The 26025-nt window shown below is 48.6% G+C and overlaps 1 protein-coding gene across 2 annotated transcripts in view; it reads right to left on the bottom strand.

Moving 5' to 3' along the window:
• The window catches only part of IPO13 (importin 13), an 848611-nt gene that overhangs the window by 219695 nt on the left and 602891 nt on the right, over positions 1 to 26025 (bottom strand). For both annotated transcript variants that reach the window (XM_069642404.1, XM_069642403.1), the window contains exons 8-11: positions 25794 to 25975; positions 9331 to 9357; positions 6391 to 6525; positions 5903 to 6046 (exon numbers count right to left, since the gene is read on the bottom strand). In XM_069642404.1, the coding sequence (XP_069498505.1) occupies positions 5903 to 6046; positions 6391 to 6525; positions 9331 to 9357; positions 25794 to 25975 (488 nt within the window). The remainder of the gene's footprint in view (positions 1 to 5902; positions 6047 to 6390; positions 6526 to 9330; positions 9358 to 25793; positions 25976 to 26025) is intronic.

Consider the following 26025-nt stretch of genomic DNA (forward strand, 5'->3'; position numbering starts at 1 on the left):
TTATGATATTCGTATCCTGCCAGCTTTGCTGCTTCAGAAAAAAGAATTCTCGGCAGGGGGTGCTGTGCACAAGTTCGTGGTGTCGATGTCCCTCGACGGGCTCCGTACCGTGTCGACGTCACCATCAGTATAAATAGCTCGTGCCACGCCCGTTGGCTTCAGTTCTGTTTTTTCGAGGAAACATTCGAGGAACACCCAGGCGTGCCTCATGACTGATAGACTCTTCGTGAGAGGAAAGTTTAAATAACGTAAACTGTACTGCGGGGTAGGATGGGAGGGGCGATGAGGAATACGTGGGAGGAATATCATTCGAAAGAACATTACAGTTGGTAAGTAACTTGTTCTTCAAATGGATTGTGTCCTCCCACGTATTCCTCATCTTATGATAGACTCCCATAGCAGTGGTAATTCTGGAGGTGGGAGTACTAGTTATTGTTCTCATGGACGGAATGAAGTACCGCCTTGGCAAATAAACCCTCATTGGAGGAAGAGGCATCTAAGCAATAATGCTTGATGAAGGTATGCACCGATGCCCATGTTGCAGCTGAACAAATATCTGCTGCAGGTACTTCCCTCTTCAGAGTTGCAGAAGTAGCCATCCCCCTAGTGGAATGGGCTCGCAGCCCATCCGGTGGGTCTTTTGCCCGACAATCTGTAGCACTCAATTAAAGCCAGAATGATCCTGCGGGATATAGTTTGTTTTGTCACTGCTAATCCCAATTTATGACCTGTATAACCCACAAAAAGTTTGTCATCTTGATGTAATTTTGACATTCTTGAAATGTAAAAACAGAGCCCTGAGGAGGAGGATAAAATGTTGATAATATGAATTTTTGTGACAAGTGGAAGTCAGAAACTACTTTTGATAAGAAAGATGGTTTAAACTTAAGAACCACTTTGTCCTAGTAAAAAGTAGTATATGGAGGTTTACATGAGAGAGCCTGTAGTTCACTAACCCTGCAAGCTGATGTTAAGGCCACAAGAAGGACAGTCTTCAATGTTAGAAACCTCAAGTGACAGGAGTGCAGAGGCTCAAAAGGTATACAAGTTAGAAACTTAAGTACAAGATTTAAATCCCAAATTGGGACATGAAAGTGGACTGGAGGGTATACATAAGTAAGCCCTTTCAGGAATTGAATTATCAATGGAATTTTGAAGAAACCTCTTCCGAGGAGCACTTGAAAATGGACAGCGCAGCTAGATATCCTTTTATTATTCCGATCTGGAGCCCCAGATTGGCTAGATGCAATAGGAAAGAGCACCATTGGGGTGACAAATTGAAAAGGGTCCACATCCTTATCTTTGCACCAGCAACTGAACTTGTTCCAATGACACCGGTACAAGGATTTTGTTGCTTTCCTTCTGACCGAAAGCAAAATCTCCATTACGTCATCCGGAAGATCCCAATCCTTGTAGCTCAACCTCTCAGAAACCATGCGTGAAGGTGGAGTGTCTTGACCTCTGGATGGAGAACCAGACCTTCCTCTTGCGAGAGAAGATCCTCTCTTTTCAGAAGACGTATTGGAGGGAAGATGGACATGTCCAGAAGGCCCGGGTACCACGTCCTCCTGGCCCAATCCGGGATAATTAGGATCATGGTTTTCCTGGACTTTCTCAACCTCCCGATTACTTGAGGGATCACAGGGACTGGAGGAAACGCGTACACTTCCAGTCCAACACAAATGTGTTTCCTAGAGCTCCTATGAGGAAATTCCCTTGAGCAGTACTGTTCGCACTTCCGGTTTACTGTGGTCGCAAACAGATCCACTTGAGGGGCTCCCCAAAGGGTGAAGAGCTTCAGAAGAACTTCTTGAGCTAGCTCCCACTCGTGGGAGATGGCTCTGCCTACTCAGAGCGTCTGGCGCTGTGTTCTCCTCTCCGGCTAGGTGAACTGCTGATAGAAAGATTCCTTCTCGTATTGCCCAGAAGCAGAGCTGCATTGCCTCCCTGCACAGTGGGAGTGACCCTACGGCTCCCCTCTAGTTGAGGTAGTACATGGCCACTGTGTTGACCGTCATTATCAGGACATTCTTTCCCTGTACAGAGGGCAGGAAGGCCTTCAGCGCTAGTCTGATTGCCCTCAGCTCCAATAGGTTGATGTGTAGTTTGGACTCAGATAGAGACCAACGACTGCCGATTGTCAGATCGTTGATGTGGGCTCCCCAACCCGTGAGTGAGGCGTCTGTTACTACTGTTATCTCCGGCCATGGTTGCCAAAAAGATTCTCCCTTGAGGATGTTGTTGCAAGCCCACCATAGTAGATCCTAAGCAACTGCGCTCAGGACTTGCAGAAGATCTGACATACTACCCGAGAACTGCGACTAGTTCTGAGGGCCCATTGAAGGGATCTCATTCTCAATCTGGCCTCTGGCACCAGAAAAATTCAGGATGCCATGAGGCCGAGCAACCTCAGAAAATCGAAGGCTGGCAGATGCTGGGCATTCTGGAACTTTGTTACCATCTGCAGAATGTGGAGAGCTCTCACCAAGTATGCAAAACTGCTCCGATAAACTAGAGCTTTTGGAATGGTATTATGTGAGACTTCTTGAAATTGAGGGAGAAACCCAGTTTGTGAAGGAAGTGACAGGTGATCGACAGATGTTCCTGAGCTTGTTCGGGAGAATGCGCGTTGATCAACCAATCGTCCAGGTTGGGGTAGACGTGAATCCCCCCCTCTCCTGAGACTCGCTGCCACAACCACCATCAGTTTGGTGAAAACCCTTGGCGCAGAGGTCAGCCCGAATGGCAGAACTCAAAACTGAAAGTGAGAACTGCCAACCGTGAACCTCAGGTACTTTGTGCTTGGGATGGATTGGCACATGAAAGGAAGCATCCTCAAGGTCCAATGATACCAACCAGTCTTGGAGTTGGAGAGCCTGAAGGATTGCACCTTTCTCTAGCAGGGTTACAATTTCCTGCAACAGGAGAGGATCTGGAATTTTGACAGAGCTGGTTCCCGGTGGATGGTCCTGAGGCCTTTTTAGGAAGGGAAGGCAGTAACCTTGAGCTACTGTCTCCAGTGCCCAAGCATCTGAAGTAATGACCCGCCATTCTTTCAGATGCTGAGAGATTCTGCCTCCCACCGGGGTTTGTGTGATAAGGCCTCAGAGTGATTTGGAGGTAGCTCAGGTGACGTACCAATGCCACTAGCAGAGTGAAGGGTATCACAGGTCTCATTTTTGATTCTGGATCAATGAATTCTTCTGGGACCTCTAGCACCATACTGTACTCCAAAAGTAGAAACCTCTTCTTCTTCAGAGTCACTTTCTTCAAAAATAGAAGTCTGACTTAAGTAAAGGAGTAAATCTCCTTTCCTGTTCATGAGTTTGGGTCGAAGGAATCAAAGGAACCTTCGATGGTTTCGAAGGGGTCTTCGAGGACACCGATGATGTCTTCGACAAAGGCATCAAAAATGCTTTTGGCTTTGATGTCGAAGCAGTCGGCGCCGATGGCGTTGACGAAGGCGTCGAGGGTTTCAACGACTTATGCTTTTTATGCGGTGTCGGGGAATCCCTCGATTCTCGAGGAATCTTCGATTATTTGACGTCGACTTGAGTCTCACCCATACTACTGGGTTTTACCACAGTAGTTCCCAACTTCCCTGTGTCGTCCGATGGAGCGACTGGGGTCTGGCTCTTTTGAGGCTTCTTTGAGGGGTTTGAGGCCGCATTCTCAAAGACCTCCATAATCTTCCTTCTAAATTCTTCCCATTTTCTTGGGGAATCCGACTTAGTCAGGCATCGTACCAATTCGGTACATGTATCGGAGGATGAAGAGGGAGATCTATGTCTCCTCTTAACCTTTTTTGAAGCAGAAGATGAAGAGCTTCTCGGTCTACTGCGACATCGAGATCTCAGAGTGTTTACGACGATACGATTCTTTCAAATCACTCAACTTCCTATGTCTTTTTGACAAGGCCTTCCAGGATGCCTTGGAAGCTTCCCGCCCCACCGCCAGTCACCTTTCCTCTCACGAAGAGCTTTCTCCTTCATCGACTTACAGGAGCACCAGTCTCCGGTTCGATGGTCTGAACCTAGGCACCAAAGACAAACGCTGTGATGATCTATAATCGACATCTTCGATCCGCAGTCGATACATTTTTTGAACCCCGTCTTGGGAGTAGAAGGGGTGGAAGAAGATGACATTTTCAGAAGAAAATTTTAAGCGCGCCGTTCGGGATTGAAGCAATCGGAAAAACGGAACCAAAGCCAACAGGCGTAGCACAAGCTATTTATACTGATGGTGACGTTGACACGGTACGGAGCCGGTCAACGGACATGGACGCCACGGCCACGTGCACAGCACCCTCTGCAGAGAATTTTTTTTTTTTCCAAAGCAGCGAAGCTGGCAAGACACGAATATCGTAAGATGAGGAATACGTGGGAGGACACAATCCATTCGAAATGTAACTTTGTGGTAGTTGATTTGCAGTCATAATAATAAACCATGTTTAGGTTCTTCTGCAAAACTCAAGGGGAGATTTCTTGCGCCTCCTATTTGTAGTGGCGCTGCCACTGGCACAGTGCAAATATTTGTAAGGAGGCCTCCAATATTTTGCCTCAGGCCTCACCACACCTTGTGACAGCACTGGCTGTATGCCTTAGCCTAGCAGGGTGACCCCCAGGTTGGTGTGTCAGAATAAAGTAGCCCGACAACATGCCTAAGGCAAGACTGAAGAACTATTTGCTGGTAAGAGTTTGTTATGGCAATACCCGAAGGAAAGGGGGTATGAAATACTTGCTGGTAGGACGGTGTACAAGAAGGCAATACACGTCCACTTGCTCGTTCTGAGAATCAAGATGGGCACATTGCACCTGAAGTCAAAGAGCGAGCTGGGTGCTAAGATTCTGAGATTACAACGATTAGATTAAGGGAATCCTAAAAATGACAGGGTGTCCTTTGAGGGAAGCCCTTACAACATTTGAGGTGGCCATTCTGACACTGCTACATTAATGGTCACTAAGGAATTGGGGATGAAACCCTAAACTCTTCCAATTCTTGATCCCAGACTTCACTGGATATTAGAATGCACCAGAAAGCACAGTAAGGGAGCCCAACATGAGGTTTATCCATTAGACCCTGAGAGACGGTGAAGACAGCCTATCAGAGAAAGGAGACCCAATATAATCAGATCCGTAGCACTGTATGGACAGCATTAGCAAGACAGGCTACCCTAGATTAGGTATCCAAGTTCTTCCTCCATGTAGGCATTCACCCAACCAACCTACTGTCTTTCTCCCAATAAAGGTGTCGATTTTCACATTACCTTATGGGTTCAGCTGGCCACTGCCTACTGTGGAAGGTACCAACAAGCAAGGTAGGTAAGCCAAAGTATTTTTATTCAGACACACATGTGTTCTGGGGGGGCAAGAGCCTCAGTTTGATTAGACAGGCACTTCAGACAGAGGAACATGGCACTGTCAGACAGGCTCTTATGGGGATCTGAAACAATGTACAAAGGAAAAAGGAAAACGTGAAAAAAACTAAAACCGGAAAATGGGCTGTAATGGCCACAGTTGCTTAGGAGACGAGAGAAAAGAATGGCTGGGCATTTGGGAAGGACCGAAGTTGGAGGGCAAGTGTAGTTACTGCCATTTTATGACAAGCTAAGTGTTTTAAAGATTTTATGGGTCTCCCACCAGTCCCTCCTCCAGACACATGTAGGCGGGCTACAGTACAAATCTCCACTGGAGAGTCCTGTTTCAGAGATCATAGACAACTCCAATTTAACAAGGCAGTGAAATGCCCACCAACAGAAGTAAATCCCCTCTCAGTTAAATGAGCTTTGTGATTTCAAGAGATTGAGACCACTGCCTCGCCCACCTAATATATTCCACCAGAAAGATGTACTGAGGTTGAGCTTGGTCAACAAATGCTGTGCCCGACTTGACACGCTACCCACCGGGTTTGGTCCCTGGACGACGGGCAACTTCTTGGCTTCGCTGCCTTTGTGGTCGTCATCATGGTGGCTGATGTCCAAGGTGGTGAAGAGGTTGGAGAGCAGCCCAAGGATATGGATGATGGCCAACTTGTTTGATGGGTTCGGCTGTTGAAAGAGAAAAAAAGACAAGAATATCACCCTTGGCAACAACAGGCTTCCTTGGTCAATAGACAGATGGATAGATCCGGCTCTGCAGGAGGGATGGAGGAGAGATCCCAAGGCCAGCCACTGGAAGGAACCATACATGAACGACTTGAACCTTGATCTAGTTTTCCCACAGTAATGGACATATTCTTATGGTGCAAAGGGAATAATGCCCAAACCCATCAGATCCACCAAACACATCAAGACTCCACAAGTGTAATCCTGAAGGCCTGTCTGTTACACGTACATCAGAGTACTTCCAAAGGGGGCCCCAATCAAAGAGTCTCTGCCAGGTGAGTACTCACGGTTTCATCGGCCAGCTTCTCCAGTTGCTGGATGTAAGGTGTGATGAGAGAGTGCAGGTTTTTCAGAATCTCCTCGACCTGCAGGGCAGAGAGCAGGAATCCCAGAGCCTGCATCAGCCACATGCACTGACTCGTCTGAGGGTGAAAGAGACATGGGTTATTGAAATAATGTCCGCCCTATCCTAAAGGGTAGGCCCACTGGTCTCATCACCACGACTGCTCTATGAGGACTCCACAGCTTGACAAGGTATAAAGGGGGACGCTGCTAGCTTACTAATGTCTACCATTGCACATTAAGCATTCACTGAACTACTCTCTCTGATATTACACCACTGGAATCACAATGGAGCTCTCCGAAGGTCCTTTAATTCCTGCAGCACTAAGTCCTGTGCACTCCAGTGCATCGTAATCATAAAATGCAGTGCTAAAATGCAATCCAGCGGTTCCAAGGCACAGAGTTAGGGAACTCTTGTTGCTCAGAACTCATACAGCTCCTCCATTAGACCTCACTCGCAGGATGACATACTAGTGCAGCTCATAACGCTCTTCCAATGCACCTCAATTCCTGCCCCACAGTGCTTTGTTAATGCACCCACGGTTTCACATGCAGTTGCCCATGCCATTACTGTTTACACCCCAGAGCCACTCTGGCCGGCCACTGCGCCCTAGATTGTTTTAATGTGGTCTATTCTCCAGGGCTCTCTTTTAATGCCTTCCCATCTGGAGTGCATCTTCCCCACTCCACCAGCTGTCCCGGATAGTTGGGAATAGACCCAGCTGCTCACTCCTTGTTCACACTGATACACAGGCCTTCCCAGCCATGGGAGGCAGTTTCCGTTTGGACCCACTCAGTCATTATCGCACATGCCTCTAGGATGTTCAAGTTGGGTACAATACAGCTCTCATATTAAGCACCCTGTCCCCCCCACACTACCTTTCTGGATTCAAGTCCCGCAAACTCTTCATCTACGACTACAAACCTTCCTTCCTGGGCCACCTCAGTATTACTAGACATAGCTGTCACGCATCCAGAGTACACACGCGTCACACTCTTCTAGTGTTGTACACCAACACACACGCACGCATCCAGAGCACACTCTTTACACTATTCTAGTGTTGTACAACACACGCACGCATCCAGAGCACACACGCGTTACACTAGTCTAGTGTTGTACACCAACACACATGCGTCCAGGGCACACGCTTCACACTATTCTAGTGTTGTACACCAACACACACCCATCCAGAGCACACACGCTCTACACTATTCTAGTGTTATACACCAACACACACGCACTCATCCAGAGCACACTCTTTACACTATTCTAGTGTTGTACGCCAACACACGCGTCCAGAGCACACAGGCGTCACACTATTCTAGTGTTGTACACCAACAAACACGCGTCCAGGGCACACGCTTCACACTATTCTAGTGTTGTACAACACACGCACGCATCCAGAGCACACACGCGTTACACTAGTCTAGTGTTGTACACCAACACACATGCGTCCAGGGCACACGCTTCACACTATTCTAGTGTATGCCGACACACACGCGTCCAGAGCACACACTATTCTAGTGTTGTACGCCAACACACACGCGTCCAGAGCACACACGCGTTACACTAGTCTAGTGTTGTACGCCAACACACACGCACGCATCCAGAGCACACTCTTTACACTATTCTAGTGTTGTACAACACACGCACGCATCCAGAGCACACACGCGTTACACTAGTCTAGTGTTGTACACCAACACACATGCGTCCAGGGCACACGCTTCACACTATTCTAGTGTTGTACACCAACACACACCCATCCAGAGCACACACGCTCTACACTATTCTAGTGTTGTACGCCAACACACGCGTCCAGAGCACACAGGCGTCACACTATTCTAGTGTTGTACACCAACAAACACGCGTCCAGAGCACAAACGCTTCACACTCTTCTAGTGTTGTACACCAACAAGCGCAAATCCAGAGCACACACGCGTTACACTAGTCTAGTGTTGTACACCAACACACATGCGTCCAGGGCACACGCTTCACACTATTCTAGTGTTGTACAACACACGCACGCATCCAGAGCACACACGCGTTACACTAGTCTAGTGTTGTACACCAACACACATGCGTCCAGGGCACACGCTTCACACTATTCTAGTGTATGCCGACACACACGCGTCCAGAGCACACACTATTCTAGTGTTGTACGCCAACACACACGCGTCCAGAGCACACACGCGTTACACTAGTCTAGTGTTGTACGCCAACACACACGTGTCCAGAGCACACACGCGTATCACTAGTCTAGTGTTGTACACCAACACACACGTGTCCAGAGCACACACGCGTATCACTAGTCTAGTGTTGTACACCAACACACATGCATCCAGGGCACACGCTACACACTATTCTAGTGTTGTACAACACACACGCACGCATCCAGAACACACACGCTACACACTATTCTAATGTTGTACGCGTGCTCCTACCTATAGAAAGTCCCAATAGCAGAACCGACTAGTCTCACTAAGGGGCCATTGTTCGCCATCTCTACTCTGGGCATCCCTGGGCGACGAGGTTACAGATCGTCTGTGCTTGCTGCAGGATAGAAGTCGCACGTGTGCCCATGCCCCCCCCCCCCCCTGCTCTGCTGTGTTATGGAGCCACTATTCTCACCACTGCACAGCATTGATCAGTAAAGGGGTGGGAAGTGTAACAGGGGGCACATTTACGGGAAATAAAACCTTACAGTTACCCAACAGCGGCAAGAACAGACTAACAGCCTAATCCAATGCACCCCGTTCATCAAACACACGAGCATCTCTAGGTGGTGCCCAGTGAGGGTGCGATGGGACCTGCACAGAGCCGGCAGTTGCACACGGGGCAGCACTTTAGGAGGGGGGGGGTCGTGGGGGGACGGGGTAAAGGTTACCTTGTGAATCTGCTTCATCAGGACGTCCTGCGGATAAAAAGACAAACAGTTGTCAGCGAAGAGACCCAGCTTCTGATCAGCCCCGATTCCTAGAGAAAACGCATCCCCGATGCCCTGCAGACAGTCAATTAGGAGCAGACCGTGAATTAATTACCATCAATGGCTACCTCCCCTCCAGATGCGTTCAGCATTCCCAACTATTTCCATCTCCAGTCTCTACTGGAAACCAACACGGCCAAGAAACCAGCCAGTGCAATGTGTTAAAAAAGGACGCTTTGGAAGTCTGACGTTTGTAAGCCACTAGGTGGCAGCAAAGTAACACCCGAGCGCACCAGAGGGATGTGAAAGGCTGTGCTTGGAGCAGAGCAGCATAGTTACATTTCAGCAACGCCAGAGAGTGCCATGTGCAGAACCTTTGCATACAGAGCGAGTCATAACAGAGTGCCCAATGAGCAGAGTCAGTCAATTAACTAATATAAGTTGAATGAATTGCCCATGGCAGAACACCAGAGAGAGTGCCATGTGCAGAACCTTTGCATACAGAGCGAGTCATAACAGAGTGCCCAATGAGCAGAGTCAGTCAATTAACTAATATAAGTTGAATGAATTGCCCATGGCAGAACACCAGAGAGAGTGCCATGTGCAGAACCTTTGCATACAGAGTGAGTCATAACAGAGTGCCCAATGAGCAGAGTCAGTCAAAACTGTGTAGATGCTTAGTCCAATTAACTAATATAAGTTGAATGAATTGCCCATGGCAGAACACCAGAGAGAGTGCCATGTGCAGAACCTTTGCATACAGAGCGAGTCATAACAGAGTGTCCAATGGGCAGAGTCAGTCAATTAACTAATATAAGTTGAATGAATTGCCCATGGCAGAACACCAGAGAGTGATTTTTGTTACAATTCGAAATTAACTAAGGTAATTCCTGGTGTGCACTGAAAACTATACAGTGTAATTTAATTGGGTAATCCTATTTGTCCTGTTGGCCCCGACGTCTTTAGGAAGAGGGGTGTCTTTGAAACTAAACTAAAACAAAAATCCCTAAAAACTGTACAGCTTGCCCAAAACAGGCCTTTAAGTGAAAGGGGCTCCAAAATTCGCAAATTATCCCAATATTTTCTGTCCAGCTTCCCCAACACAGATCTTTCAGTCAGGGGGGTGGGGGGATTGGGGTTTGAAAACAAACCGCTAAATCACCTTGTGTTTATTTTAAACCAAAAATGGGGGTGAACGCATAATTGCCACAGGCATTTGTACCAATCTCTGAACCAAACTGCTAGCCTTTTAAGTGCGTAGGAAAACCGAAATTGAACAGCACTGCATATGTAGCGTGTTGCACTCATTGACCAATTTGATTATTTCTTGAAGTGAAATGTGTATACAGTAAAGATGTGATGTTATCAGCGATGTCATCAATGACATTTGTGATGTCATCTTTGATGTCCTGGCGATTGGTCTTAGCAGTGCACGGTGGTGACAAGAGTTATGGTTGCTTACCTTAAGTTTACCATAACGGTCTAATTTCTGAGGTTTTTCAGTTTTACTTGTAACCATAACGTCCCTTTAACGTTTTTCAGTGAATTTCATGTTTTTTTTCTCCAGTGCATACTAATTTCCTACAACTTCTTAATATCATACTTAAACCAGTATAGTGAAATTTGTGTCCAATTTGCAAAGTTTCAACTAATTATTAACACTTCTATACACTTTTTGCAACTTTTCCCACTGTTTTTGCATCCGTCGACATCCACGAACTTCTGACATCATCGCAGACCCTCCTAACAGTGCTACGTGACCACGCACTTGCACGCAGCATGACATATACGCAAATGCGTCCACACTTTGCGATCGGGTCCATGCTTCGCTGACAGTTCGGAACTGCATTTTCTACTGATCTAGGACCTTTCAAGCACAAAATGTACCTTTGCACCGCTCCTACACCTACTCTTACTCATCATACATTAACAATCCAGTACAAAGAACAATACTTGGAAGAATATTAGCAAAACCGCCATTTAGCTCAAAAATGGCATCAGCTATTGACATCCCGCCTCCCCAAGAGCCACCACCAGCAGCTGGAGGACCTATAACACAAAAAAGTGCAGTACTTCCAAAGGCAATGAATAGGACCAAGAAGATGAGGTACAGGAAGTGCCTACCTCTAGCACCCAGAGAGAATCATGGATGTGGCAGCTCTTTACCACTGTTGGTAATGTACCAAAGGCCAAAGCTACTAAAGTGAAAAGCACTGAGTGCAACGTTGTACTCAGTCGCGGACTACCTCGACAGTACCCCTCCTACGGGACACCTCGATGTGCCTCCACACCAAATCCAACCACCGCAATGCTCTCAGAAAGTGTGTTCCTTTCGTAGCAAGTAGTGGTCTGTCTTCCTCCACATCATCTTCCTCAACCAATACTGTAATCACACAGCCTACTTCTATAGAACACAAAATCCCACCAGCTACCTTGCAAGCAATAAAAGAGGATGTTGATCCATATGTTTCGAAGACAACAGTCCTCTGTATATACTGTAACACACCACTCTGCAGGGGGGAGCAATTGAGAAGTGCTTTTGAAGCTGTAATCAAGGAGCATGAGAAACACTGGCCCCTACCTTAGAAGTAACACATGTACAACATCTTCCCCTGCCCACCTGCCCCTCCATATTAGTGCTTGGTGCCTCTTCCCTCATTTCCCTCCCCCACCTTACTTTCTAAACTCTCCAGAAAAACAAAAAAACAAAAAACAATAGAAAGGTTCCTTTAGAAACCATCTTTCAGTTAAAAAATAGAACTAAAAAAAATAAAATCATATAGACTCCATCTACTTTACATTTCTCAATAAAGTACATAGACTCAATAAGGTAATCCAACATTCCCATTTTGTGTTATGCTAATGAGAATAATGTGGCATTCATCCCGCGTTTCCACGGACTGAAATTGGGGATAATGGCCCGGCAGCCCAAGTAATCGGCACAACCGAAGTGAGGGCGGATAACGAAGGCTCTGGACCGTTATCCCCCGTTCCAGCCCCTGTACCTGTATGTGGGATGAAGGCCATTAGCACCCAGTTTTCCCAAAGCGGTAACCCAGCGTGCTAAAAAAAAAAAAGAAAAAAAAAAAAAAAGGATTTTTCTTCCTACACTGGGACGCACGGACCGTACCACTGTAGGAAGGAAAGGCTCCTTTTCCAAGATGCCCACCATGGAAAGGGAAGGCAGTGCTCCGTACAGAGCCCGCTTCACTTTCCATGGCGGCCTGCAGAAGGCGAAGAGAGAACCTATGAAAATATTACCACAAGCACATATTTTTTCCCTTTGAAAAGTATCCCACTTTCAAATAACTTTACCACATAGTCGGACGCTGGTGGACATGGCCACTTTAACCCCATTGGTCGTCCCTTGTGGTCAAGGCCAGTAGCCAGATTGTCCAGGTCATGACATTATGCCATGACCCGGACAATCTGCCCACTGCCCATGGCCACAGGCTATACCTCAGTCACCAAAGGTATAGCACTATTTTTTTCCCCACACTTTAGGACACAAGCTCACAAATGGTTACAGCGCCAACCATCGTTTATCGACCATATCCACAGTACATGCCATTTCCACCACCCTGCCATTCTTGCAACCTAATGCTCAATGAGCACTTGACCTCTGTCATGCGGCAGCCATGGCCAGCCTTGCACAAAATGTGGCTCTCGTCCCCACCCAAGTTCGTTATGCCCTCATCCCACCACGGTATAGCATCCAACATGTTGCCCGCAGGGGGGAGGTTGGGTGAGGTGTGTGCAGTTATCCACTATACAGACTAGACCTTTACCATGCCCAGCTAAACAGACATCCACTCCTTAGAGCTTCTCTCATGCCACCTTCCACTATCATATAAGCACCCACCATATCCAATCTCATCTACCGCCCACCATACAGGTGTGGCTCATTCCACAATGGCATTTCGGATATCAATCGAAAATTTACCATCTTCCTTGATAATTTTAATCTGTCAGGGTGCCAGGCCACTAAAAGCACCTGGCACACCCTCCTGCACCTCCTGATTTCCCTGGACATAAAATAATACTAAATGTGCTTTACCTGGTCTTCTCATCATGACCATTATGCAATGTGTTAACCCTATACCACTGATGGGGTGGCGCTAGAGAGCATGACCAAGATGGCGGCTTCTCTTTGAGCTCGGGCAGAGCACCACGAAATCCTGAAAAAAAAGCGGTAACTGAGGTTGACCAACCGTCACACACTGTGTGCCGAAGTGCCCTGAAGTTCCTTCCCAGGCCAGATAGCTTTGTGAGGTGAAAAATCCTGATTTGGCCACTGTCCAGGGCGGGGCGGCCTGCCGGTGAGCAGAGGAGCCGACTGGCGGTGAGTCTCTGAGCCCGACCCCCGGGTGAGGCGGGGAAATAAGAGGTATCCTATCCTGTGAGGCGAGTGTGGGTTGTGCTGGCAAAGTGGTTGGGGTGGCCGCGTGGAGCCACCGTTGCACTGCCAGACCAGACTGTGCCTTAGCGGTCCGAGGTGATCAGCCCGCCAGCGTGAGGAGGAGCTGGCGGGCAGTGGATGGTGTCTGATCAAGTCAGACAGACCGCAATGTGTTGTGGTGCCGGCAGTACGTAGAGGGTGCCCCGCTCCTGTCAGCGGATCCCAGCCACACCAAAGTGGTAGCCCGAGCTGTCCGGGTCGGAGCTGGGCAAACCACCAAGAGCGGGACGCAGGTGGACTGGAGCCGGCCCGGGTGCAGAGGCAGTCCAGAGCCCGCCTCCCCGGGACCAGCAGTGGGTGCCACAACAGCATTGCAGTCTGCAACTTGGCGGTGAGCGGATTGAGGAGCGCGGGGCGGCAGCATCCATTTTCACCCCTGGAAGTGCCATCGCCAGCGCCCCCTACACAGGGAGCAGAGGCCGTTTGGAGCCCGCTCCCTGCCACGAAATCACAACAGAGTAAACAAGGGAATGTTAACACAGCAGAGGAGGAGCCTGGGTGGGGGACCCCGGGCTGGGGTCACTCCTCGCGACATGGCAGACAGCAGCATGGATGGGTGACGTGACAACTGGAGACCAAAGTCGTTGGTGCTGGAGCTTGAAGTGAAGATCACACGGACCCAAGTACGTTGGGGAGCCAGTGGGTCAAGGTGTGCTCAGGGGGACGATGCAGGGGCTAGTGGCCGGTCCTGCTGGGCGACTCCATCTAGGTCAGTGATCCACCTAGATAACCAAGAGCAAGCTGTTGGCGGATCACCTTACCACTGGAGATACCGGAGAGACGACCTGGATACCGCCACCTGGGGAGACACTGTGATCCCAATAGTGCGTCAGTGGACTCTGCAGATCCCATTTCATAGACGCTATCCAGGCCCTTCCGGAGTGCATCACGCAGGTCAGGACACGTGGTGGAATCAGCAGCAGATAAACTTTGCAACCGCCACTACTTGCTGCAAGGGTCCCGGCAAGGGATCCGCACCCAGGGCCGGCCGGGACCTACGGCAGAGCTGCCCCCAACGGGACCCTCCTTTTCTGGAGTGAGGCAACCCCCCAAGTAATATGGGCCACACTGACAAGTCTCAGCGTAAACTCTCATTTGCGGGAGGGACGTCCTCAAAGACACACAGAGTACAACAACAGCCTGAAACTTCAGAACCTGCGGCGGAGAGGATGGGAGAAGTCTGTGATCCCAGAGATTGACATCAGGGAGATCCTGCTTGACCTTAAAACAGGCATTGGCACCCTCAACTCAAAATTAGATTCCCTCTCCTCCAAAGTTGACCTTCTCCAGCATCAATTAGGCAAACACAGCGACTGGCTGGATGAGGTAGAGCCCAGAGTCTCCGGGCTGGAGGACGGGTCAGCCTCATTGGTGGCCAGAGTCGCCTCTCTGGAGGTGCAGATGACAGCTGTGGCGGCAGAAAACGAAGACCTAGAGGGAAGAGCCCAGATAAATTATATTCACCTGGTCGGGATCCGGTAGAGACATGGCATGCTCAAAATGGAGGAGTTTGTTGAGACATTGAGTAAGGAGCTCTTCTGTGACTCCGAGCTGTCCCTGTTAGGGATCGATACACGATTCTGTGCCTAGCCAGCACAAAAGTAGATCTCCAGTACGATAGGGAAAAGGTCCAGATATACCGGGACTTTTCTGCGGTGGTGCAGGCCTCGCGGTGATCCATCGTCGGGGTCAAGAGACGGCTGAGAGACCACAGCATCCAATACTTCATTCCATTCCCTGCAAAATGGGGAGGACCCAGTTTGGCACAAAACCAGAGTTGGTGAGCTCATTTCTCAATGAGATTGGCAGGCACTCCACTCCCCCTGCAACAACCAGAGACCCCCGACCCGGAGAACAGGATCAGGAAGTGTGGGGCGATCCAGGATGATGGCAATCAAAATGACCAGCAGCGGCAGAGCTATATGTAATACAGTGTGGTGACTTCTGATACTAGGATTCTCATATTGTTGCATCAGTTTGTTCATACAATGCCCATTGATGGAATATTAGGGGTGGGAACAGCCCCTCTCAGATCCGAAAAGTCACACAATACCTTAGGCGGCACCATATCGATGTGGTCTTCATCCAGGAGACCCATCTTGTTCCAAACTCTGAGCGCAAATGGGGGGCCAACTGGGGATGCCACAGGTAGTTCTCCTTTTCCTCGTATGCCAGGGGGATGGACGTCCTGATAACCCAGGGGATTACATTTCGCCTTATCTCGATGACAAGGGGAGGACCCACCTTGTGCGTGGTGTGCTGGAGGGAATATCGCAGGCCCTGGTGAACTCCTATGGTCCCAACGTGGACACCCCAAATGCATTCGATTGGGTCATGGTCCAACTTGCGGGCTGTCAGGGGGCAACTATAATTTGGGAAGGAGATCTGAACACAGTGCTGGACCCCATACATGATAAAAATGGCGCGCACAGCGAGCCTACAGGTCAGAGAAATTTGCGCAGTATATAATCGATGCATGGATACACCAACACAGAGAGGCCCGGGATAATACATATCACTCTTGGGTTTATGGCTCTAGTTCCAGGCTGGACTACTTGTTGGTATCCCGGGAGGGGGCGCTCCAATTGGGAGATAGTTGTACACTCCAAGGCACCCTACCGGACCACTCCCGGGTACTACTGGACTGTAGCTGGGGGAGAGGACAGGGAGGATATTCCTGGAGGTTTTTTAGCCAGACACAAATCAAGATCCGGTGTTCTTCCGAAAATTGCAGGAGGAAATTCAGACCTTTCTCCAGAGAAATGAGGGCTCAGTCTCCTCAGCGGGGGTACAATGGGAAAGCCTCAAGTGCTATGTAAGAGGGTTATGTTTGTCTAAGGAGAAAGGGATTCTTTGACATCAGGCGAGAACTCACAGCTGTGGAAACCTGAATAAAGGGGCTAGAGGAACAATACGTTGAGACAGCGTAGTCACGGAAGCTGGCGCAGCTCCGCAAGGAGTTAAAGAATTTTAGGACCAAGGCGGAATGGAAGATCCGATTCCTAGCTCGCGGCCATAAGATGCGCCAATATGGTAAAGGGCAGAAGCCGGGGGCGCTGTTGGCATGGCTGATAGCGGCCGATAAACGCCCCCCGCAGGTGGAGTGCGTAAGGATCCCCCAGTGAGGGTTGGTAAACTCAGAGGAGGAAATAGCAGCAGTTTTCCAGGCCTTTTATGAACAATTGTATGGCTCCCAATACTCTGCGGACCTGGTTGCCTTGCATGATTATCTGCAGGGGGTGGAACTCTATTGGGTGGAAGAAGCCCTCCGAGAACCTCTGAACCAAAAGATCTCCCTAGTAGAAATTCCTGTAGCAATCAAGGAACTTCCGGGATCCAAGTGACTACGACCCGTCAGTTTATCGGGTAAGTTTTATAAGGCCAACTTTGGCCTACTGCTCCTCAGGGTCTACGTGGAGTCGCTGAAGGCTGGGTCTTTGCCCCCCCCCCCACATTGCGGGAGGCAAACAGTGCTCATACACAAGCAGGGGAAACCACCTGAGGACTGTGCCTTGTACTGCCCAATTTCCTTAATAAATGTTGGTAACAAGGTATTTGTTCAATTCCCGGCGAAGTGACTCCTCCCTCCGGTGCCCTGCCTGGTGCACGCTGACCAGGCTGGGTTTATTCCCAGGCGGAAAACCATCTATGGCCTATTCCCGTCTCTTCGGGGTTCTCGAGGCACTCAACCCTTCGTCCCAGGCGGTCGCAGTGTTTTTGGATACTGAGAAGGCCTTTAATTTGGTCGAATGACCCTTCTTATTGGTGATGCTTCAGAGGATGGGGCTCGGCCCCTACTTCATTAGTCTGATCTCCCTCCGCTAACACTGGCCCCTTAGCGAGAATAGTGGTGGACTGACCGAGGTCCGCAGGATTTGTGAGGGGGAGAGGGACCCGGCAGGGGTGCCCCCTCTCCCTGCTCTTGTGTGCCCTGGTAATGGAGCCGCTCGCTGCGTTCCTCAGGGACCGGCATATTCAGAGTGGATTGAGTCATGGCCTGCACAGAATGATAATATTGCTGTATGCGGACGATGTGGACCTCTTCTTCAATAACCTTGAGGACAATCTATGCCTGGTAATGAGACGTGGTAAGATTTTGTGTCTTCTCTGGCCTGAGAATTAACCACAGCAAGTCCATGGTGTTCCCTCTCATGGAGAACAGGACATTTGTAGACAAATTTGGCCTCAGGTGGGAGAATACCAGAGCCCGCTACTTGGGGATTATGGTATCCCGTAACCGGGACGACCTGTACTGGGACAACTATGGAAGGGTCAGTGGGAGCCTCCAGGAGGCGGTGCCGAGATGGCAGCAGCTGTCGCTTACGTTAATGGGACGGGTCTCCTTGGTCAAGAAGGTTGTTCTCCCCAAATTACTTCATCTCTTCACCAACGTTCCTCTATTCCTATCGGGCTTTTTTTCCAACGGCTGCGAGGGCTCGTGCTTGACCTGCTGTGGGCCAGGAACCCAGCTAGAGTTGAATATACAACACTGATAAATCCAGTGACTAGAGAGGGGCTTGCTCTGCCGGATGTGGAACAATACTACCGGGCTGCCCATATGCAGTTCCTGGGGCACTGGTACGCTACACAGTTTGTGAGGCTGCACATGCAGGTGGAAAGGGCTTTTGTATCCCCCGCCATCCTCCTATGGGCGGCGATCATCGGTGAAACCAAGAGGTCCTGCAGAACTCTGAACATAGTATCACCTGTGCAATTTTGAAAAAGATGGCGGTGAAAGCAGGCATCCCCATTTTGTATTCTCCCCTTATACCAGGACGGCACATACCGGTATTGGCCATCACTAGTGAACAGGTGTACCTCCAGTGGCCAAGTAAACTGGGTATCAAGACACTTGCCGATCTCTTTATAGAGGGGGCGTTTCTCACGGTTCAGCAGGTGAGAATGCGGTGGTAGCTCGGTGATGGATGCCTTTATATTTCAGATTGCGGCTGACGCTTAAGGACCTTCTTCCTACATTTCCGGAGCAGCGTCCAGTGTGGCCAGTGCTGCAGGGAGTGATCCAATCGCAGGGGGGGGGGTCGCCTGGTTTCACAGATTTATAGGGGACTGACCTGGGAGTGGGAGGCCCAGCAAAGGAGGAAGGCAGCACTGGGATGCCCTTTCAGGGACGAGGACTGGATGTATGTGCTAAACCAAACCCAGAAAGTGTCATTAAGTTCCAAATACAAGCTTATACACTTCCCTACCATCCCGCCCGCATGAGGTAGTGCATTTGCTCTGGCGGGCTTCCTCCATCTGGCATAGGGGTGCCCACGGATCTCAAAGTTCCGGGTTGAGGTGCTGGTGATAATATCACAGATTATTGGCAAACCACTAGAGCCTGACCCTATGGTGGCCCTACTGGGATGCACAAGAGCCCTGCAGCCGCCAATGCGATGACGGCTGCAGGCCGGAGGTGGTGCGCAGGAGGATGGCCATGTCCTGGGGGATGGGTAGTTCACCCAGTCCTCGGGGGTGGCTGCAGGATGTTGCCTATTGTTATGATACTGGTCCTCATTACATGGCAAACAACGAGTTCTGCGGGCGTATGTCTGACCTGGCAGGCGGAACGGCACCCGCCTGCAGAGATGCACGGAAACACTGGCACCATTACGACATGGTGCCAGTGTTTCCGCAGTCCCGACTCCATTCCCATGGAGTCCCCACGGGGTTGGGTAATAACAGAATTGCTGGCGCCGGATTTACCGGACCACCAGGGTTGTAATTCCCCGGTATATCCAACAAGTCCAGTGCTGGTAATTCACTATGGGTCCGGTGGCAGCCTGCCGGTTTTACCGGCACGGCTACCACTGGACTCGTAATGAGGGCCACCGAGATGGCCTTTATTCCGACCCTACCCCTTCATGCTCGCCCCCCCACCCGCGGAGAACTGGGGCCCATATGTTCAACACCTGATTACAACTGCGGATTGATAATGCAGAATGCTCCAATCATTCCACTGCTGCTTACTTCTCTGTGACCGTCTCTTATGCTGCCTCTCTGGGAATGTTACTGGTGGGCGGCACCGGGGGAGGGATCGGGGGGTGTTCAGGGAGATCTGACTCTGAGTTTGTTTCTTTGTTGTAAAATGCAAAAATAAAAGTAAAAAAAAATAATTTTAAAAAAACGATCCCACTGACATACCACCAGACCATCCCTGCCCGCCTTAAACATACCCTCCTATCCAACAATGCACAGGACAGGCGGCCAACCATGTCATTTAGTCGTTTCTGTAAGGACATCCCCTTTCAAGTACTATAACACAAACAAGAAACTCTAACCAATCCCAACCACCCACCCAACATCAACGCTCCCTTTCAACTCTCAACCAAACCGTAATTTAACTGGTGATGCACAGGCTCCCTTGAAACTGTGTCGCCTCTGGGTTAATCCCTCCAACCCTGATCCACGGAACTAACCAACAATTAGGGCACCATCGGGTCACGCTGGTGTAACACAGACGGACGAGGCTCTGCTCACCTTGAAGGAATCATACTGTATGCACAACACCCTCATCATCGAAGCCAAAACCACATTACTCAACAACTATCTCAGTGGCCATAAACAGGAGCAAAGCTCTCTTCACAGCAGTGAAGCACTGCTGAAACCCACTGCCGAACTTGGTAATTGCAGAGGCAACAGAAAAATACAAAAGCTATTAACTTCTTCATCTACAAGATAAATATATTGATACTGCAAAATAGTTCATATTTCCCATCACACACCCCGCTCTTGATTCCACAGCACATAACACAAACCTGGACCACCTTCACCCCCTTCCACATAACCCCTGCACATGCCCAGATCTTGAAGACACATTTACATCCCTTTGACCAACCTATACAAAGAGGATTCCCTACTCACTGCCATCCTAAAGTGAATCAAGGGAGCCGCCCTCTTACACACCTGCCTCGAAACAGCAAATGCCTCACTCATGCAAGGCTTCTTAGCCCCCCAAAAACAAGACTACTCCACCCTTTCCTCAAGAAAACTGCCTTGGACCCAGCACTCTCAAACTACCAACAGATCACTATCCTCTCATTCCTTGAAAGGCAGTTGCCAACTAACTCCATGATCAGACTAATCAACAAGGCCTGCTCTGGAAAAACCAATCTGGGTTCATACAAAAATGTAGCATTGAAACGGCTAACATCCAGGTCATAGATGATGCTCTTGAAATCCCAGACAAAAGTGGATAATGCCTACTGGGCCTCCTCTGCAGTATTCAACACAGTCGACCACCTCACACTGGCTAGCCTACTCGCAGACCAAATTGGTGTCACGATCCTACCCACCTGCCATACAGCACTGCTACATGCGCACATTCAGGGGCTCCAATTATGGCATCATTGCAAAGTTAAGACCAACAAACTGCCCCTGCATTCATTTACTTGTTTTAGCACTGCAGATTTGGATCAATCTAATTTCTTGTCCCATTTCGGGTTTTGGGTTATGCATTCTGGTAAATGCATACCGTCCAAGAGGCATAGGGCTGGAAGAGACATAAGAAGTACATTTATTTGCAGTAAGCTAGTAAGAGCTGGTGAGGCCCTGATTGCATTCACCTGTTCCAAGCTACTGCAGGAGTGGCTGCTGCTGAGAGCTAGAGAGACCTTATTACAATCCCCTGCTGCAGGCTGCTGAAGCCAGGACTGGGCTTGATTGAACACAGCTGCCTGCGACTGCAATCAGCTCCATCCTGTTTGTCTGTGGGCCGGGATGGCCTTTATAAGCACACTTGGAACAGAAGCAGTTGTTCAGTCAACTGCTTCCACTGGGAGTTTGTGCTTCTTTGCTCCAGTGACCAGATATTTAACCTTTTCTGAATATCCTGATTTTGGCTTGTGAATCCTGTTTGTTGTTGCTACCTTGCAGCGCCTTTTAAAGTCAACTGTTTCAGCCTGCCTGTTATTGAACCTTTCCTTAACTCCTGCTTTTGACTTCTGAACCCTGCCTGCATTAGTCTGTGTTACAACCCCTGCCCTGTTTGCTTTTAAGGCCATCTAGGATTATACCAGTACATGTTCTGCCTTTCTGCAAGCTCCCTGTTTCTGTAATCATTTCTGCATCACTGATTTGTCCTATTTCTGCACAAGCTGTGTTCTCTTTCTCTGCTACCCAGTCTCTCGCTTTTCTATCCTTTGTTCCTGTTATTTAATGCCATGAATTTGCTGAGTCAGTAGCTGCCTCCAGTATTTAGCTTTCTTGTTTGTTCCTGGCTTAGCTAAATTACTAGACGTCAGTCCATAGCTCCAGTGCCTGTTCTTAGTGCTGAGTTTCCTGAACCCCTTGTATTCACTGTGTTGGCAGCGACCTGTCTTGTCTGAACCCATTGCATTCTATATTCTGATATGCCAGTCTCTGCTTTGTAATTTGTTTCCCTACCTGTCCTGTACCTGGTTATTCCTTTCAACGCTGATTTCCGCCTGCATTACATCTTGGTCCACTGTTATGCCGCTGCTCGGTATCAGTTTACAGTGTGGCCCTGGGCTGGTCGCCGTTCAGATCATATAAGGGAAAGACTTCCATTGCCTATGTGAAATCCGTTGGAGTCTTACTTACCTGCCTCAGTATATGGTCTCAAGTTTCACCCTTACACTGAGTATAGCAGTCTCTTCGGCACACCTAACTCATGCCGCTGATGTATGAAAGTTAAGAGTAATCTGCTGGTACAGATCCCAAGGGTGTTCCCTAATCCCTGGAGACCCCTTTTCATATTCAAGTATACCCTTTATTCTGATCATTCCGTGATGCCTTTGTTTTCTCTGTGCCTCTTTGCTTACAGCCATCTGCTGCCCCTGTGAATACCGGTTACAACTCAGATCATCTTGGTATGTACCCTGTATGCTAGCATTACCTTATGCATCTACTCTAATCTACTGTGCATGATCCGAGGTATCGCTTTTGCTCTGTGCACGTCGGCCAGAATCCTGACAATGGGCTTCCCGGGCACAGTTGTCAACTAGCTTGCATTTTACCTCTAGTTCATGCACTAAGCACCCCAGATTTGCTACTTCATAATGCTTCCTGGTCATCTGCAGAGTCCCTCAAGGCTCTAAACTCTCCCCCAGTGAGCTTTCATCTACACAGGGAGTCATTGGGATCACTTTTCCAGAACCCCCACATATCACTCGGCTACATGGATGATATTATACCTAAAAGTCAGTGGTATCCAGGACAACTCGCTTCAGGAATTGCCTTGGTTCCATCCAAGCATGATGGCAAACACATACTTACAAGCCTACAGACTGAATCCATTCGACTTGGTCAGACTGGATACTATTCAATGATGGCGTCACACCTCACCTGGGTCAGACTACCAAATCACTGAAGTTCACTAAGATAGCCATCTTCTTGAGACAACATATCAACAACAATCCAGAAATTGCCTAGTACAAGCTAACCTTCCTCCGAAAGATAAGATCCTTCCTTCCACCAAAGGACTTCAGACCAACAGTCCAAGACCTAATAATCAACCATGATCGATAGTGGTAAACACCCACCTCATCATTGTTCTGGAAATGCACTAATCCCCACTTATGTCCACTGAAAACACCATGGCATGACCCAGAACAGGAAACAAGAAATATGACCACATACTCTAATAGAGCAGTACTGGATTCCCATCCCAGACAGAAAACTCAAAGTCTCCCTCTGTGTTACCTATAAGGCAACGTCAGCCCCACACCTGCCTGCTTAGCTGTAAAACTCAGGTGGGTTAGGTTTGCACTCATCCATGGGCCAGGCCATCACTAGTTTCAAGCTGGGGGTGAATCAGGCCCCCAGCAGCAAAATAATTCTGGTATTACCAGTGCCGGTAATACCAGCAATCCCCCTGCTATGGGACTCCATGGAATGGGGATTTACTGCCCTGTCCGCCGCCTGTAATATCACGCTAATACCAGTATATCAGGCGGCGGACAATGGTAGGTCAGATTGCCGGTATCCCACCCAAATTAACAGCGGGATACCGGCAAACATCTAATAACCGCCATGGTCATCAAGTTTCTCATCTGCATTGTCTATTTCAGAAAACACATTGACGCCGGTATATGGGATCAGCTGCAACGGGCCTCAGAGCGACCTGGATTACTGTAGGTGTACGGGGACCGCCTCCAGTCCCAGAGATCTCATTCATTCTGGACCTATTTGAGGTAGTTGTGGAGCTGGATGCTTTCGATCTGGGTTTATGCAGCAGGCCAATCCTTTCCTGCACCATTTTGGCTTCTCTCTCCCATCACCACATCCATGGGTTCTCCTGAAAGAGTTGGCACTCTAAAGGGGTCTTCCAGTGAGCAGTGAATACACCTGCCAAACTCTTCCCATTTTGCCATTATCCCAACACATTAACAGCATCTGTCAGACAAGGCAGAAATGCTGGAGAAGGAGCCAGGAAAGCTGCAGAAACAGGCAAAACTCACTCAAAGAAGACATCGCAAGTTGTCAAGTGAAACCAAGTAAATCTCAGAAAAAAAGAGGGAAAAATATGAAAATACTAAAGTGACACTATTTGAGGGATCCTCACACATTAGTGGAAACAAAAAAGGACTAACTGGCTTTGCAATAAATAATAGGACACCCTGAGCTGGATCATTGGAAAGGCAGAGTGTACTATTTGAATTTCTCCATGGCTCCTGCATGTAATTTTATTATGCAGGTGATAAAGGTTTCAACCTACTAAATATATATTCCCCAGACTGTAAAAAAGAGAAACAAAAAGGAAATCATGTTTAGCACTTGGCTGAATTTTAATTGGCAAATTCTGTTTATTGGTTTATCTCGGAAAGTGTTCTGTGATCATGCAAAACACGTGTGTAGATATGTTGCTTAAGAATAATAAAGACAAACAGCATGATGGAGAATGGTACAGTTCCTCATGCCAGTGGTAGCGTGATAGTAACTTGGGCAGATAGGACACCTAGTCCCAGAAAACAGCAAAGACAGAGCTTATTGGTGGGCTAATGAAGGAGTCTGATGTAGAAACAGGCTAGTGGGTCTGGGGCCGATGTAGCCAGCAAAGACAAAGGAAGAGTTCATTGGTGGGCTAATGAAGGAGTCTGATGGAGAAACAGGCTAGTGGGTCTGTGGCTGGTGTAGCCAGCAAAGACAAAGGAAGAGTTCATTGGTGGGCTAATGAAGGAGTCTGATGGAGAAACAGGCTAGTGGGACTGGGGCTGATGTAGCCAGCAAAGACAAAGGAAGAGTTCATTGGTGGGCTAATGGTGGAGGCCGATGAGGAACCTGGCCAGCAGATCCTTTTGATAAACAAAATCAATCAGCACGAGTTCTGTGATGAGGGAAAGGTGTGCCCATTTTGGAGTTTAAGAATGGATGCAGTCTATTTACCACATCCACTAAGAAATACTACCACACTACTTTGGTTGAGACTCTGCAGCCACTTCTGATGGCAGCCATCTTGTGCTAACCAACAGTTAGACACACCATGTAATATCGTTTAAATACTTTGACACAGAGGCAAAGTATACTTAGAGGCGCTTATAAATGATCGAAACAAATCCAATCTTGAACCATTTAATGGCAACATGCTCTTAATCTGGGTTTCAATAACTACGGTTCAGAGCAAGAAAACTATGCTCCTAACCCCTGCTTCAGAGCACGACAACCAACAACATAGGAACATAATAGGAACCAATATCAAACCGCTTTATTTATATGCAATTCTCAAAAAGGAGCTGCAAACATCCAAAAGCTCTCCATCACAATTTAGCCGATAGTTTCAAAAATCCAAGGTTAGCCATTTGAACGGACAGTCCATCAGCATGGGTGGATTATGGGTTCGTAAATAGGCATTTTAGCACTTTAACTGAAACATCTTTGACAATGTCAAGGCACTTTTCAAAGAATGGAGGAATCTCACAAGCACAGGACAAGCCTATGAGTAAAAGCCATTCTCGCAGCTAGATAAACCGCTCATGCAGCTGCGCCAGGATCACTTGACACTTACCTGTGACACAGCCACAATGTTGGCAGCGTAGGGGGGCAAATCGTACTTGCACTCCCGGCAGATCTTCTTCAGTGTGGATACACTGGAGATGGAGAGCTCTGGGTTCCCCAGGGCGTGCAGCACTAGAGGCAGCACGTTGGTGATCATCACTGGGTGGTCTGCCAGCCACTCGGCTAGGGCGCCTAAAAAGATAGGGGGAACAATGGAATGGTTAAGAATTATAGCCTTCCAT

This window comes from Ambystoma mexicanum, chromosome 1q (assembly GCF_040938575.1).
Source record: "Ambystoma mexicanum isolate Mex_15411 chromosome 1q, UKY_AmexF1_1, whole genome shotgun sequence".
NCBI lineage: Eukaryota > Metazoa > Chordata > Amphibia > Caudata > Ambystomatidae > Ambystoma > Ambystoma mexicanum.